The following is a 14726-nucleotide window of genomic DNA, read 5'->3' as shown; positions in this document are numbered from 1 at the left end:
AAGCGCTGTGCAGGAGCAGGGAGGTGATCGTGCCCCTGTACTCAGCGCTGGTGAGGCCGCACCTCGAATCCTGTGTTCAGTTTTGGGCCCCTCACTACAAGAAGGACATTGAGGTGCTGGAGCGTGTCCAGAGAAGGGCGGCGGAGCTGGTGAGGGATCTGGAGCACAAGTCTGATGAGGAGTGGCTGAGGGAACTGGAGTTGTTCAGTCTGGAGAAGAGGAGGCTGAGGGGAGACCTTATAGCTCTCTCCAGTTACCTGAAAGGGGGTTGTGGTGAGGTGGGTGTTGGTCTCTTCTCCCAAGTGACAGCGACAGGACAAGAGGAAATGGCCTCAAGTTGCGCCAGGGGAGGTTTAGGCTGGATATTAGGAAAAATTTCCTTACTGAGAGTGGTGAAGCACTGGAAGAGGCTGCCCAGGGAGATGGTGGAGTCACCATCCCTGGAGGGGTTCAAGGAATGTGTGAACGTGGCACTGCGGGACATGGTTTAGTGGGCATGGTGGTCTTGGGTTGATGGTTGGACTTGATGGTCTTACAGGTCTTTTCCAACCTTAATGATTCTGCGATTCTGTGTGAAAACTTGGGTTCATTAGCTGATGTGCATCGCCCAATTTACACACAGAGTCGAGGTATTATCTTTTATTACGTAAATGCGCAGATACTGGACCAAACCAGCACACCGTTGGTACAAGTTAACAGTTATTTACATTCACTCTCTCTCACAATGTGATTGGTTTACATTTTCTAATCTAGTATGTAAATAGTCATGCATGCTCAATAGGTATTTTTATGATCTCATTTCCTTATTCTTTTGAGTCGGTGGGTTTCCTGAGTGGGTGGTCTTTGAGTCAGTGGTCGTGATCTCCCCCTGCCGCGATTACTTTCACCCTAGTTTTTCGTTTGTTTGACAACCTTAATTGCTTTTTCATGGACTCCTAACTCTGCAAATCATTATTTACGCACAGTCATTGTTTTAAGACAGCAAACTAATATATAGTTCAAAAGACATTCCATTTCTAACTAAGTTATAATATAAAGGCATTCAGTTTCTGTTAGTCTTTAATGGCAACTATCCCAGGTTGTGTTGTGTGGGTGCGATGGCAGCTGAAAGTGCCAGGGACAGCGTCTGTATTTCCATTTCATTATCACAAAAATACATCATCGTGAAACCATTGACAGCAGTTACTTCCCCTCCCCACACCTGGCAGTGGTGGGACAGTCCATATCCTCCATTCCTGAATCACAAACAAAACAAAAATAAAGAGAAGCCGGCCAGGGTGAGGGTCTCAGTGGGACAGTGGGAGGCCAGGAGACACAGCCTCCAAGGAGACCAGCTCCACCTGAAGTTCTTTTCCAAGCAGCACGAGATGTGTGCACAACTTTGTCATCCGTCAGTCAGCTCAGGGGATCTGGGCCCTGCTCCTGGATAAAATAAACGTATTAAATAAACTCAAGCTGAAGGTGTAGGAGAGGAACATGGCTCGTCATAGAATCACAGAATGAGAAGGGTTGGAAGGGACCTCTGGAGATCACCTAGCCCAACCCCCCGCCAGAGCAGGGTCACCCAGAGCAGATTGCAAAGCAATGCGTCCAGGCGAGTTTTGAATATCTCCAGAGAAGGAGACTCCGCAACCTCTCTGGGCAGCTTGTTCCAGTGCTCTGCCACCCTCAAAGTAAAGAAGTTCCTCCTCATGTTTAGATGGAACTTACTATGACCAAGTTTGTGCCCGTTACCTCTCGTCCTGTCACTGGGCACCACTGAAAAAAGACTGGCCCCATCCTCCTGGCACCCACCCCTTCAGTATTTATAAGCATTAATAAGATCTCCCCTCAGTCTTCTCTTCTCCAGACTAAAAAGACCCAAGTCCCTCAGCCTTTCCTGAGAGGTTTCCCTCCTGGGGGTGCCCTTAAACAACACCACTTTCCCAAGGAAGTGTTTCTGTCCTGCTTTTTGAACAAGAAGGATTCACCATGCCACAGGCAAGCAAACTATGGCATAGCTGCCAAGGACAGCAAGCAGGCAAATTTGAGCATCAAACAGCTGGGCTGTAGGAAAAGGGAGCTGAAGCATTCTGTGAGAGATACCTACTTGGGGGAGCACCGCCAGATGACAAACTACCAGATAGAGCCAGGCCAGCTAGAATTCCCTCTGCCATCTATTCCTGCCTCCAGATACCACATACAGGACTTCCAGACGGTGAAACTGATCTTTAATTCTTCAAAGAAGGTCCACAATTCCATCAACAATGCACAGAGATAAAGTGATATCTGTGTCATGGTCACAATACTCAGAACGGAACTGGAGGGAGGAAGATGGGATGTCCTTTATGACTGTAGGCACCACAGTTTTACTTGGAAAAAAACTGGTGGCCCTGCTTGAGCAGGGGGGTTGGACCAGATGACCTCCAGAGGTCCCTTCCAACCTCAACCAGTGTGCGATCGTGTGATTCTGTGTCCCAGTTTCCATCATTTGGTGACATCTCGGAGGCTCTCCCTGCCCCACGCCCTCCTCAGGGAGTGAAGATTGAGTGTGTGTTTTAGGGAGCAGCCCGGGACCAAACCTGGTTGGGTCAGTGGGTGTGGGGGTGATGTGGGGGCGTCCCTCTGTCACCTCATCCCATGTCACAAAGCCCCTCCTCATCATAACCCCGTGCCCCAGACCCTCCCTTCACTTAGTTCACTGCGAGGTCTCGGCGAGCTCTCAGATCCAGGGGACACGAGAAGTCTCTCCTGTACCTCAGAGACGCAGAGGACACGGGGAGGTCGTTGGAGAGCCGTTTGGTGAAGCACAGGCGAGGGCATCGGAGAGGGGGTGTTTCCCAGTAGGAGACATCAAAATCCTTCCCCCAGCAGCCTCATGTGCTGACCCAAAGCAAGAACATGACCAACCTGGAAGCGCTGATCACCGACATCGAGCTCTGCAGCAAGGCTGATGGCTGCAGCACGGTCACGTTTCCCACCCTCAAGAAGCTTTCTGTCAATGGTAAGTAAAGCCTTTGGGAGCTCTCTGACGAGCATCACTGCAGACATGATGAAGGGCACAAATCGTTGTGGGAAGTGGGGTTCATCCCTGGGGGGGAGGTCCCTAGGGACACCCTGAGCCCTGCAGAGTCCAGTGCATGCAGCACCTCCCCTTGCTGTGGTGGAAGTCCCATGGACGGGTTTCCCTCAGCAGGGGGTCACACTCAGGGTTCTGGCTCTGAAAGGAAAGATGTTCTGTTGGAAGAAGGCTGAGGTCAGTCAAAGATTCGACCCATGCCACAGATGGATTTATCCCATGAGGAGTGGCGGAGCACACTTGCATCTGCCGTCTCCTTGTCTACAGATGTGCTGATGGGCCGTGAGCTGGCTGTCTTATAGCCTGACGTGTCTTTCCCTTGCTTTCCAGATGTCGTTACTATTTGGAACACTGTGTCTAAGCACGTTCGGCAACAGCTCCTGCAGAGAAAGGTGGGATCCTACCCTACCCCTCCCCTCGCCCACATGGCTTCAGGGGTCCCAGCAGCCCTGTGCCAGCAAGTGCCGTTGTTCCTCCCAGAACTGCATCGCAATTTACAGATTTGCTGCGAATGTGCCAAACACCAGCTTCTCCGTAAATTGAGAGGCATTATATAAACAAATAAATAAACATAAAATATATATTTTATATATAAATGCAATATATAAATACAGAAATAAAAATCTGGTCGAGGTGTGCAAAAGTGTTCTGCACCAGGAGTCGGCAGGGCACAAGGCAACCCCCTTGCAAGCTCTCACAAGTCCTGACTCTGTTTTTCAACCTACAAATGCTTGCCCTTCTCTTCTTTTTGCAGCCTCAAGCTGTCAGCATAACAGGACTGGGGACATTTCATATTCAAAAATGGCATTCTTTCGAAAACGGCGAGGTAGTCACGTTTCAGAGACCTCTGTTTTCGCTGTCCAGGACTGTTGCACAGATCCGTGAGCTGCAACATGTTTCTGTACCTGTTCCTGGTAAGAAGAGCAATGCAAGTCTTTGTCTTCCCCTGTGTCCATATATTTGCTGTTTAGAAGGGGGGGCCTTGAATAAGAGATGGAAATGATAGTGAGCACAGAAACCTGCCAATGGCCAGATTAACTGCCATTTCTGACCATTTCTGCCATTGCTGTATCTGCACTGTGCCATTGGTGGGTCCTGTGCAGCACTAAGAGCTTGGTGGTTTATTTGTGTTTATATCCAAGTCTCCCCAGACCAGGAGTGTGCTACATGTGGGCTCAGCTCCATGGCCCGGCACCCTCCGCTCTTCCCATGGGAACCAGCCCCATTCTTCCCACCTTGTCCTACCCTCCTGCGCAGTGCGGACACAGATGGCTGAGGTCCTTGGACAGAGATGGCTGGGGTCCTTGGTTCCTTTTTCTGTTTAGGGAGTCATGGATGCGGCTTGGCACATCCGTTAGTGGAGTGGTTTGACCTTAACTTGAGGAGGGGCCTACATCAGCTCCTTTAAGGAGCTGTACCGGGTGGTTAGACCAGACAGTGCTATAGCAATGTATTTTACCTGAGAGCTGCTGGCACTTTATTTGAATCAGCACAACTGCTGTCTGAGTTACAGTCTTCCTCCTCTTTTCCAGGCGAGATTACAGAAGTGTCAGTGAACTACAAGAATATCCTCTCAGACGTCCCTTACTCTAAGGAAGTTGTGCAGGACTGTATGCAGGAGACCCTGAACTTTTTCTACTTCATCCTAAAAAACAGAGAAGACACGGACTTCATTTTAAATGACGTTGGCACTCTTGCTATCCGGGGAAGAGAAGTGACAATGGCATTTTGTGAAGACTTTTTACTAAGCCTCAACAAGTCTACATGCATAGTAGAGAAGTTGCTCACAGTAAGTGTCTTGTTTTTTCAGCACTACTTAGAGTGGGTTAGACATGCTCTCAAAGGACTGGGGAACTGAGCCCTGCTGTCCAGCTGTAACGCGCTGGGTCACGTGGGCTAGGCAAGTAGCAGTGAAAGCTTTCTGTAGTTTCTTTCTTTTATTTGCTGCGGTTCAAGGGTGCTGGGAAGGTACGCAGTACTACTTTTGCTGGGCAAGGGAAAGCCCTTGGAAGGGCCTTGCCATAAATAGGAAAAAGGCCAAAGCAATGGCAGGGGTGATGATGTTCACCCCACGTCCTGGACATGAGGCTGAGGCGCAGAGACACCAAGGCCTTGCTGAGACCAGCCCCTCATGACTGCTGGCATGCTATTGGTGTAGTTCTCCTGGCCTGACAGAAGAGAAGGAGCCGGTGGCTGGGTTCCTCCACACTGCAGAGGCGTGCAGACTCTTTGGAAGTCTTTGGAAGGACTCAGGGGATAAAACCAGCTTAGAACCATTTGTTTTCGGTTCAGCAATAGTTCAGGCAAGCCACCTCACTGCAACCAGCAGCCAGGAACCCAGGCTTGTAATGGGCCTTCCCTTGTGTTTGCCACCATTGACTTCTTCCCTGGTAAACAAGGAGTCTCCTGCCTGACGCCATCAACTCTTGTCCTTGCAAAAAGGCTGGCAACATTCTTCGCCCTAGCAGATGATATGCTGTACAGCTTGTTTTAGCAAGGGGCTGAAGCACTTGGCCAGAAGTTTGCTGAGAGGCCACTAATTCTTGGAGCTATGGAAAAGCCATTGTGAGCATTGAGTTCATTTCCCTGGAGTCACGTCAGATGTTTCTGTCCCTGTTGCAGAAGAAGTGGGTCATATCAGACAAAGAAGTCACTCTTTCTCCGAGCCATTTTGGCCATGTCCACCAGCTTCCACAGTGAGTATATTTGTTTCTGCAGCCCTTGTCTGACCAAGCGCAGATGTGCTCAGCTCATGTTTGGTAGCACTCTGTCAAATTACTGCTTTGCAGTTAACTTCATCCTTGCTTTTGCTTAGTCTGGAGTTATGCATCCTCTGTTACTGATTGTGGTTTGCATTTTACCATTACTCCCATCAGAGGGAACTGATTTGCTAGGCAGAGGGATTTAGGCAACCCTGCTAACCTTTCTTCTGCTCATACTCTTTCCATTGCTAGAGACTGCCCAAACATGTAACAGAAATAAGATCCTAATATTTCCATTGTTTTGAATATAACATGGAAATTTTCTCTTAGAGGGTGGATCAAAGACCAGATGCATGCAAGTCCTCTGTGACGTTTCTGTGCCTTCTGTGAAACTCATGTGAATCAAAGTATATCCGAAACGCCTTCTTGGGTCAAGATGGCACAGGAGGACTGAGGCAAAAACCCCAAACCTCTGTCTAGTGAGGGGCTGCTGAGCCATTCCTGAGGCCAGCACTACTTGGTGGTTCCCTTAATGGCCTAGGACATGGGGTTGACTCTACAGAGATACCTTGACATTCATCTGGCAAAGAAGCCCGTTTCTCAGAATTGTGCCTTCTTCCTATTTCCAGGTTTGAGACTAGGGCAGTGCCTCGAAGAACTCCTCCCACAGACAAAGAGATAATTACAGAATTTGAGAATGCTTTGAGCAGCTTGGGATTAAGAGGTAATGTTAGTGACTGATTCCTAGCAGAGGTTTATGTCTTTGCCTGTCTTCATTACTGGTGGATGTTTAGGGCCCAGGCTACAATAGATGCCTGGAATGGTAGCGGCACCCTGTGTGCCTCTATTTACCCCTCCCAGTAAATCTCAAGGGACTGGTTTTGGAGCAAGATCCCAGGAGAGCTCAGCAGTAGACAGTGCTGAAGTATGTTTTGCCCCTGCACTCCATGCCCTGGAGTATACCTCTTCCATTTTAGGAGTCTGTTTGTGCAGGAGGGAGTCAATGTTTGGGGAATTCCACTGGCACTGTGAATGACAAACTCTGCCTTGAGTTGTGGGAGACTGGGGGATTGGTGTATCTGTTGGAATCACCACGGTGTGATTTGATGAGAAAAATCATGTAGAGAACAACTGTGCAAAGGTTACTAAGCTGTGCCAAGACCTCACTTCTCTTTTAAAGCTGGGAAGTCTAGCTCCTTTACCTAAATCCCTCAGGAACATCAAAGCCATAACGTGTTTGAGTTGAATGTGCCATGATAGCAAATTTTTGTATACCAAACACATATGCAACGCCAAGAAATTGTTCCCCCAAAAGAGAATGTTAAGCACCAAGATCTGTCTCCCCATGAAAGCTGCTGTGCAGAGGAAGGACTAGCCGCAGCAGGAGAAAACTCACACGGAAGAGAACAATGTGGCTATGGAGGGTTGAACAGCATCAAGGCTGGTGTCAGGAAGGGCTTAAGATCTCCCTCCGAGAAAGCAGGTCTCAGAAGGAATCCCAGCGAGGCCTCAAACAGCTTCTAACATTGCAGGGCAGATCTGTGCCTCCTCCTGCCTGTTCTGAGAGGTTTTCTCCTTTCACCCTTGCAGCAGCTGTTCATCACACACTGCAGCGTCTGCGAAGGGGCATTTCTCTAGACAGCTTAGCCAGAGTTAAGCTGGAGGAAGAAGCGCAGGAGAAAACAGAGGGAGAAGGACCTCATGGCAGGTAAGACTCTGAAAGGGCTCGATTAGAGTGGCCTTGTGCTCTAGTGCTTGTGTGGGATGTTTTATAGGCTCATAAAATAATGGAGGTTGGAAGGCTCTCTGGAGGTCCTAGTCCAACCACCTGCTCCAAGCAAAGTCACCTATGAGCTGAGGTCAGACCAGGCTGCTCAGGACTTTATCCAGTCTCATCTTCAAAGCCTTCAAGGATGGAGACTGCCCAAGCTCTCTGAGAAACCTGTTCCCCTGTTTCCTTTGGACCCAGTGTTTGTATTAACTCAGAAGGGCTGTTAACACACGTCACCAGACAGTGCATTTCCTTGCTGGACGGGAAGTCCCACAGTGTTTGGGACTGCTTTGCAGTGGTCAGTGTAATGGCCAGGAGCAGGACACTGCTATCTCCAGGTGCCTGTCATTGCACAGGATGCAAACCCTCTCGTCATTCCATCAAGAGGGCCGCATCAGGCTTCATGTCCTGGAGCCTGCCTTATGGAAAAAGCTCATCTCCTTGATTTCCTTGCTGGCACATCTGAGCGTTACAGCTCAGGGCTATCCCTGTCTCTGTGGAGGGAAAGACAACTGGGTCAAGAAAGCTCACTCTGCTGCCAAAGTAGGTGAGCAGTGTGAGCACAGGGTGGAGAAGAAACTCTTCCTGCACTCATACCAACTCACCCCGGTGTGTATTTTCAGACTGTTGCCACAATGTGCAGGCACAGAAGGAAGGCTGCACAAAGAAACTCCTTTTGAGAGCCCTGAATTGCCATTGCCTGCTTCCGAAGAACACAGGCAGACAGGACAGGTACGTAATATGGATTGAGACAATTGTTGCGTCACTTGATTGTAGAAAATCAAGTGGGGATATCTTAGGAGAAATAGGTACATAAAAAAATACATAGGTACTGATTCTGAGTAGATCTCTTACTGTGGCTCATTTTCCCATTCAATTACCTATTTTGGGTATTGTTCATCTCAGAAAAGGAACTGTAGCCCTTTTCAAAAAGTAGCTCTTTGATTACTTAGTTCATTGGTCATAACAGAAGGGCTTTCTGGTTGCATCTGTAAGAACTGGCTGTCGACAGAAACTGGAGAAAAAAGGAAGATGAGAGAGAGAAGAGCATTATTTAAAAAAAAAAAAAAGCAAAGGCAGATGAGACTAGCCTCTGTTACAGCATTTCTGGGTTCCCTGTAGAAAGGACAGTCTGTATTTAGGCTGAATGGTAGAAGAAAACTGGAGGCATCCATGGCCAAAAGGGAGGAGAAAAAAGAGAACATAAAAGCAGGAACGGTCACCTTGCTAAAATTGCCTCAACCGCAAGCTGGGAGGGAAGGTGACAAGATGCAGAGGGCCCAGGTCCGGGAGTATCAACAGAGCAGCCTTTTTCTGGTTGAGGTGGCACTGAGTTGGGAAGGTCTCCAAGTCCCAGCAGCATTGCTCCCTCCAAAGAGCAGGGCGGGTGGCTGTGGTTTTCATTCTTGGGTGCTCACTGCTGTGAGGGAGGAGTTGCTGGTAGAGGCCAAGGGGCAAAATGAGCAGCCGGCCAGGGTGAGGGCATCAGTGGGCTCACTCCGTCCCTGGAAAGGTGGCCACCTCTGCCCAGGCCCCAGCTCTGGAGCTCAAGCAGGAGCTCTTCTAGTCACATGGCTTGAGCCAGCTCCAGCCGGAGGCGTGGAGGGGGAGAGCTGTCTCTCCAAGTAGCACGGGGAGCACTCCGGCCATTCTTCATAAGCAAAATGGCCAACATGTTATTTCAGCTGCTCCTTGGTGGCACGGAGCCAGCATTTTGTGAAATGGTTTGCTGATGTCCCTGTCTCCACCCCACCCCTTCTGGTTCAGCCAGAAGCACGTCCGAATTGGAGGTCCCTGCCCACTACATGCACGGAGGCCGCCACTTTTGACCACATCCTACCATGCGTGTTTCCACACCGCTCTGTGACAGGCTTGCTGCTGGTTTTGGAAACCACCATACCCACTCTCAATTCCACAAGAAGTGCACCTGTTGTCACGTAAAGTACCAGCATGAGCAGCGAGGATATGATAAGAGGGTTTGTCTGAAGTCAAGCCAGAAGTAGTCTTGGAGCATGGTTTCCAATGACACCATTGGAGAAATACGTATCCAACATTTGCATTTAAACTGAAAGCAAGTAGGTGTGGGCCATGCAAATCCAGACATCACATTATTTTTGCTCCATGTGTGGCAAGACCAGCTTCTCCCTCTTTGAAACCAACTCAGGCCACAGATTTCTGTCATTTGTCTGTCTTGCAGCTGCCCCAGGAAGAAGATAGCCTCACCTTCCCAGAGACCACCTCCAATTCAGAAGAGGGTCTACAAATGGTGGAGGCTTGGATTCAGGCGAGGAGGAAGTTTCGAACTGAGCTGGAAGGCTTAGGGGACATTGAAAAATGGCTGACTCATAAACCTTCCCTCAGCAAGCAAGAAGAAAGATGCTGGCAAAGAATAAAGGCACACAGAGCAGACAGGAAGGCTGCTGTCAAATCACCCGTGACTGACAGCCTGGATGTAAGTACGGAAGTGCATCGGAAATAGCGTCTGCTGTGAAATCAGTAGAATGACGCTACTTTACCCCAGCTGATGCCACATTGATGGGCATGGTGATCCTGGATAATGGTGATCTCAGGGTATTTTCTAATACTTTTCAGCGCTCACCACCAAAGAGCAGCCAGCCCCAGAAGAAGGGTAGAATTCCCCTTATTTGTGCACCATATCCCCAGGCTCTTGTCACGCTGCATAACCTCCTGCACAAACAGAAGCTGAGGATGGTGGACGTATTCAAGAAGGCTGGTATGGAGGGGAGGAAGATCAAGAGAGCAGACTTCATCAAAGTCATCAAGGAGGTATGTAGGGAACAGAAAAATAATGAACGCTGCAACTCTGCCCTATTTTCCTGCGTGCCAACCCAGAGCAAATGGAAGAGCTTCAGCAAGGGGCGTTTTCACTTGCCTTAGTCTCAGAGAATAGCCCCCACAACCTGTTGAAGGGGCTATTCAGTACATGTTTGCACAGCATGGCTCACACTGGGCCTCACTTTCCACAGGCTACAGCATTACAGAGCTGTGAAGAGCATGTTCAGGTTTATTTGGGTTTAGGAATTCAGATGTTAACTGATATTCTAGTCCCAGCCATAATATCTTCCTGAATCCCAGAGGGCTGGGAAGTTTGGCACAGTAAAAATTGAGAGCTCTGCAGAGGGCAGCAGAAGACCGGTCAAGTTGTGAATGCTTGATAAACCCAAGGTAACCTCAGCAGGTTGCCTTTGTGCCATGCTTCCCTGCAAAAGCATCTGGAACAACAGCAAAACTCGCCCCTCCCACTCTGCGGCAAGCTTTGATCTTTTGGTGATCCCACTGTCATTTTCTGTTTTGATTGCCAGACCAAAGTTCCCATCAGCGACAAGGATCTGGAGGACGTGGTCATCTTCTTGACTTCCTCAAAACCGGGGAATTTTATAAGCCCCGAAGATCTGATTGACTGTCAAAAGCAGTGGCTGGAAATGAGGAAAGGACAATCCCAAGAGACCAGAACAGGTGAGAGGAGAGCACCAGGTTGGGAAAGCATCTTTAAACAGACAGGAAATGCCAAAGTGGGTCCAGAATATGGCTTCTTGAGTCCATTGTCCTAGAGTAGAGTGGCCAGAAGGAGACTTCTAGGGAAAAGCTGAAGGATCCGGGGGGATGTGCAATACCATAGTCAGCCCAATTGCAGGAGACAGGTTATCCAATCTTTTTGGTTGGGATCAAAGTCTGAACCCTGCAGTTTAACATCCTGTACTGGATTTTGTTTGTTAGCACTCATCATCCAGCCCATCCAAAGCAGACCCTTTCTCCAGCTGTTGGTGGCAGCTGGAAAAAAAATGATTCAGAAGAGCTTATTCTTTAGTAAGCTCTGTTGGGAGTTCCAATCAGCACAACATGCCAAACATCTTTGTTTTAAACATGGATCAGATGTTCCTTTCTGCTACGCTCTAACATGGCTTCTCTGGGCTTTTTGTTTTTTTTTGTTTTTTAATCTATCCCGGGTGTAGAGGCTCAGTTCTGGAAAGCCACCTGCAAAACTGCCACTTGTCCACCTTCTGCTGGGGACACAGTGAAACAGATGGCTCCTACCAAGCCCAAAAGAAAGTTAATACACTTGGAAGTTCCACCAGTCAACACTGAGCCAGAACGACGACATCTGAGCTATGATGAAATGGAAGAGGTTGGAAAACTTGTAAGAGAGAGGAGACGGTGGAAGAAGGTACTGTGTATGTGGCAGGAGAGCAAGCACACCTGCCTGCCTTGGTGAATGCTGGGTGGTTTGGAGGACAGTGCAGCAGTAAAGGAAAGGGCAAGGGGTTATTGTGCGTATTAGCTTCCCAGTAGTCCCTTGACCACATGGTGCCTTGCAGCTGAGGTGCTACAAGCCATCTCAAACAATTCATTTGGCTTCTGAACACTCTGGTGAGATAAACACTTTCTGGGTAACTGGCAAGAAGAAGAAGAAGGAGGAGGAGAAGCTGAAGCAGTTTCTATGTCTGGGGAGGGAGCTGTCTTCTGATTATCTAGTTGACCTATCCACCGGGCTGTGATTTGTCCCTTAAGGTGCTGATAAGCACTTTGTCCTGTTCAGTTTTGAGGCTCAGTGCAAGACAGTCCAATGGAAATATAACAGTGACTCACTCATTCACTCACTCCCAAATGTTTTCTCTGGAGCATCTTGGGTTGGATGAACTGTGGCAGAATACAAGACTACCAACGTGCTCTTGCCAACGTGCTGCCCACAGTCGCCGGCTATGGGGAGAGCCTCTGGCTCCCTGATACAATCAGAATCGAGAAGGTGACTACAAGACTTTTTTCATCTGAGGCACCTGTGCCCAGTGTGCTGCTCTTCTGCTAAGCCCTCCAGGGACTATCTGTCTGAAGACCCAGCTCTGGATGGGAATTGCACTCCCAGAGGAGTGCCTATCCCTGTGATCTCATTGCAGGGTGCTGCCTCCTGTTTGCACACACTTTTGAGATTAATCCCTGCCTGTAGCTTTTCTGAAGGGAATGCAGCAACTCCAGGGCCTCACTGAATGCTAATCAGGATGTGCCCTTTACTTGCAGAATAAAGACAGCCCGATAGAAAAGAAAGAAAAGTGCCGGATGGTGAGATCTGGGGATGGCCCTGTTGATAAGCACTGTCTGCCATCAACTGTGGATGCTGACTTGGGAGAACTGGTTGACCGATATCGCAGGAGTGCCTTCATGAGCTATGTGAAGAGCTCCGAGCTGTGCAAAGAGCGCAGTGTTCACATCACCGAGCCAACGCTGCAGAAAGGTAAAGCAAAGACCAAGGGCCTGATGCGAATGCACCAAATCTGACAAGTTCATGTCTCTTCCCAAGCCCAGAAGCATGACTGATGTCAGGGCGCACTGCCAATGGAGCATGTTTGCAGCCCTCGGAGAGCTGTGGCAGATGCTGCCGGTTAGGATCAGCAATATCATCAACAGGGCCAGAGCAGGGCTGAGATATCAAAGGGCACTGCAGATCAGCCAGGGCCCTGTCCCGTTGCCCCTGGGATGGCAGTCAGGTTCAACCGAGAGTGCAGCTCACGAGGCAAGCTGCAAGTTCATGGTGATGGGGCAGGTCCAAAGTCAGGCCAGGAAGTCAGACCATAGTCAGGATCAGCGGGTCCATGGCCAGGAACAGACATGGCTGTGGCTCAGCTGAAGACTGCTACGCCTACAACGTCTGAGCTGAAACAGGGCTCCTGATCCCAGGGCGAGGCATGACTGTTTTCTCTGTACACTTTGCCAACAGGCCTGCTGCATCCAGGAGACAGGATCATCAAGGAGGGAGAAGACCTAAGGAAGATCAGGCAGCCTGGAGGATACTACAGCACAGGACGTGATGGTGCTCTATCACCTGGGAGCACCTCCAGATCAGGAACTGCATCTGGAAGCCAGGCTGAGCAGGCAGAAAATAGGTTTGTCCAAAGAGGGCTTAAGAGCAGTCCCCTCCTGCTGCCCTGCGGTGTATCACCCCTCTGTGCTCAGTCCCCACGGTGTCAGAGGCAGTACCAAGGTAGTGGAGTGAACCATTAGGATGCTGCAAGGGAGCAGCGAGTGACAGTGAAGAGGCAGATCCTCTTCTCAGCTACACGGCCACTCCTGTGTTTTAGCAAAGTCTTTGCATTGCAGTGGTGCCGGTGAACAGTTTGTGGTGCCTGGCAGGAGCCTTGCAGACTAATTGGGACTAGCTCTGTGCTCTGAACTACAGAGGTGACAAAGCTTCTCCTCAGACCGACCCAACGCTTGTCTGAAATCCCCTCAGAGAATGTTTATTCTTGTGGAAGAAAGACAATCCTGAAGAGCCGAGCTTTGGATGGCCAGAGAAGCTTTTGGAGAGAAAAAAACATTGCAAAGCAGAGCACAGTCTTCTTTGTTTAGCTGAGTTAAAGTGTTTAGATACTACAGTGATGGGCAACAAAGCAGCTCTTAAGATAGCTTCACAAGCTGGCATTTCCAGTGTCATTCGTGTCTAATAAGGACTGACAGAGTCTGCACAGGTCTGGCAGACCTTCCCGGGGTCTGGAAGCCCAGAGAGCTGGTCCTTGTCAGGCTCACTGTAAAATGTGCTATACTTATTTTTTTTTTCTTCCCTTTCCCTCCCCCCCTTTTTTTCACAGGCATCTTCAGAGGAATAAGATGCAAAAGTCAAGTGACAATAAGTTCTGGCCAGGTCATCTCCTGGACAAGCTATGCCTTTACTTTCCTGAAAAGAAGCATGACAGGGCACATGCCTTGTTCAGTTATGTTCATCCAACCAAGCCTGTCTACCGTCATATCTAAAGCCTTGACTGCAGCTAGCTCCTCGGTGAGCCAGGACACTCGGCCGCTGGAGACACCGCCTTCAAGACACTCTTCTCCAAGCAGCAGATGTGTGCATGGCTTTGTCACGCCTGTCAGCTCAGGGGATCTGGGCCCCGCTTCTGGATAAAATAAACGTATTAAATAAAGAGCGTATACTTAGGCTGAAGGTGTGGGAAGCGGACTGACTGCAAAATACACTTCTCAACTGGGAGCTTTTCTGCTTGCCTGGTAACAAAAGGTCTTGGCATTTTGTGATGGGTAATGAACACCACACTTCCCAAGCCCAAGAGCTGCAGCTGAAGTGTGTGTGTGGGCAGCGGGTGGTGGAGGGAAACCCTGCTCGACATCCAGCTGCCAGGATCCGACCCTTCCCTGGGTGGCACCTGGCGCTGCCAGTTCCCCAAGGTCCCCG

The 14726-nt window shown here is 49.4% G+C and overlaps 1 protein-coding gene across 1 annotated transcript; it reads left to right on the top strand.

Moving 5' to 3' along the window:
• The first annotated feature begins 2880 nt into the window (after window positions 1–2880).
• LOC104264179 (EF-hand calcium-binding domain-containing protein 12) lies at window positions 2881–14293 on the top strand. Its single transcript, XM_059832116.1, has 15 exons — window positions 2881–2983; window positions 3389–3450; window positions 3813–3972; window positions 4591–4847; window positions 5681–5754; window positions 6390–6484; window positions 7351–7468; window positions 8155–8263; window positions 9729–9995; window positions 10139–10318; window positions 10855–11008; window positions 11506–11717; window positions 12566–12779; window positions 13263–13428; window positions 14131–14293. Exons 1-15 carry the CDS (start codon window positions 2881–2883, stop codon window positions 14291–14293), a joined length of 2334 nt encoding a protein of 777 aa, XP_059688099.1.
• Window positions 14294–14726: the final 433 nt, after the last annotated feature.

The sequence above is a fragment of the Gavia stellata genome, chromosome 33 (assembly GCF_030936135.1).
Source record: "Gavia stellata isolate bGavSte3 chromosome 33, bGavSte3.hap2, whole genome shotgun sequence".
NCBI lineage: Eukaryota > Metazoa > Chordata > Aves > Gaviiformes > Gaviidae > Gavia > Gavia stellata.
This window is presented reverse-complemented; position numbering and strand designations above follow the sequence as displayed.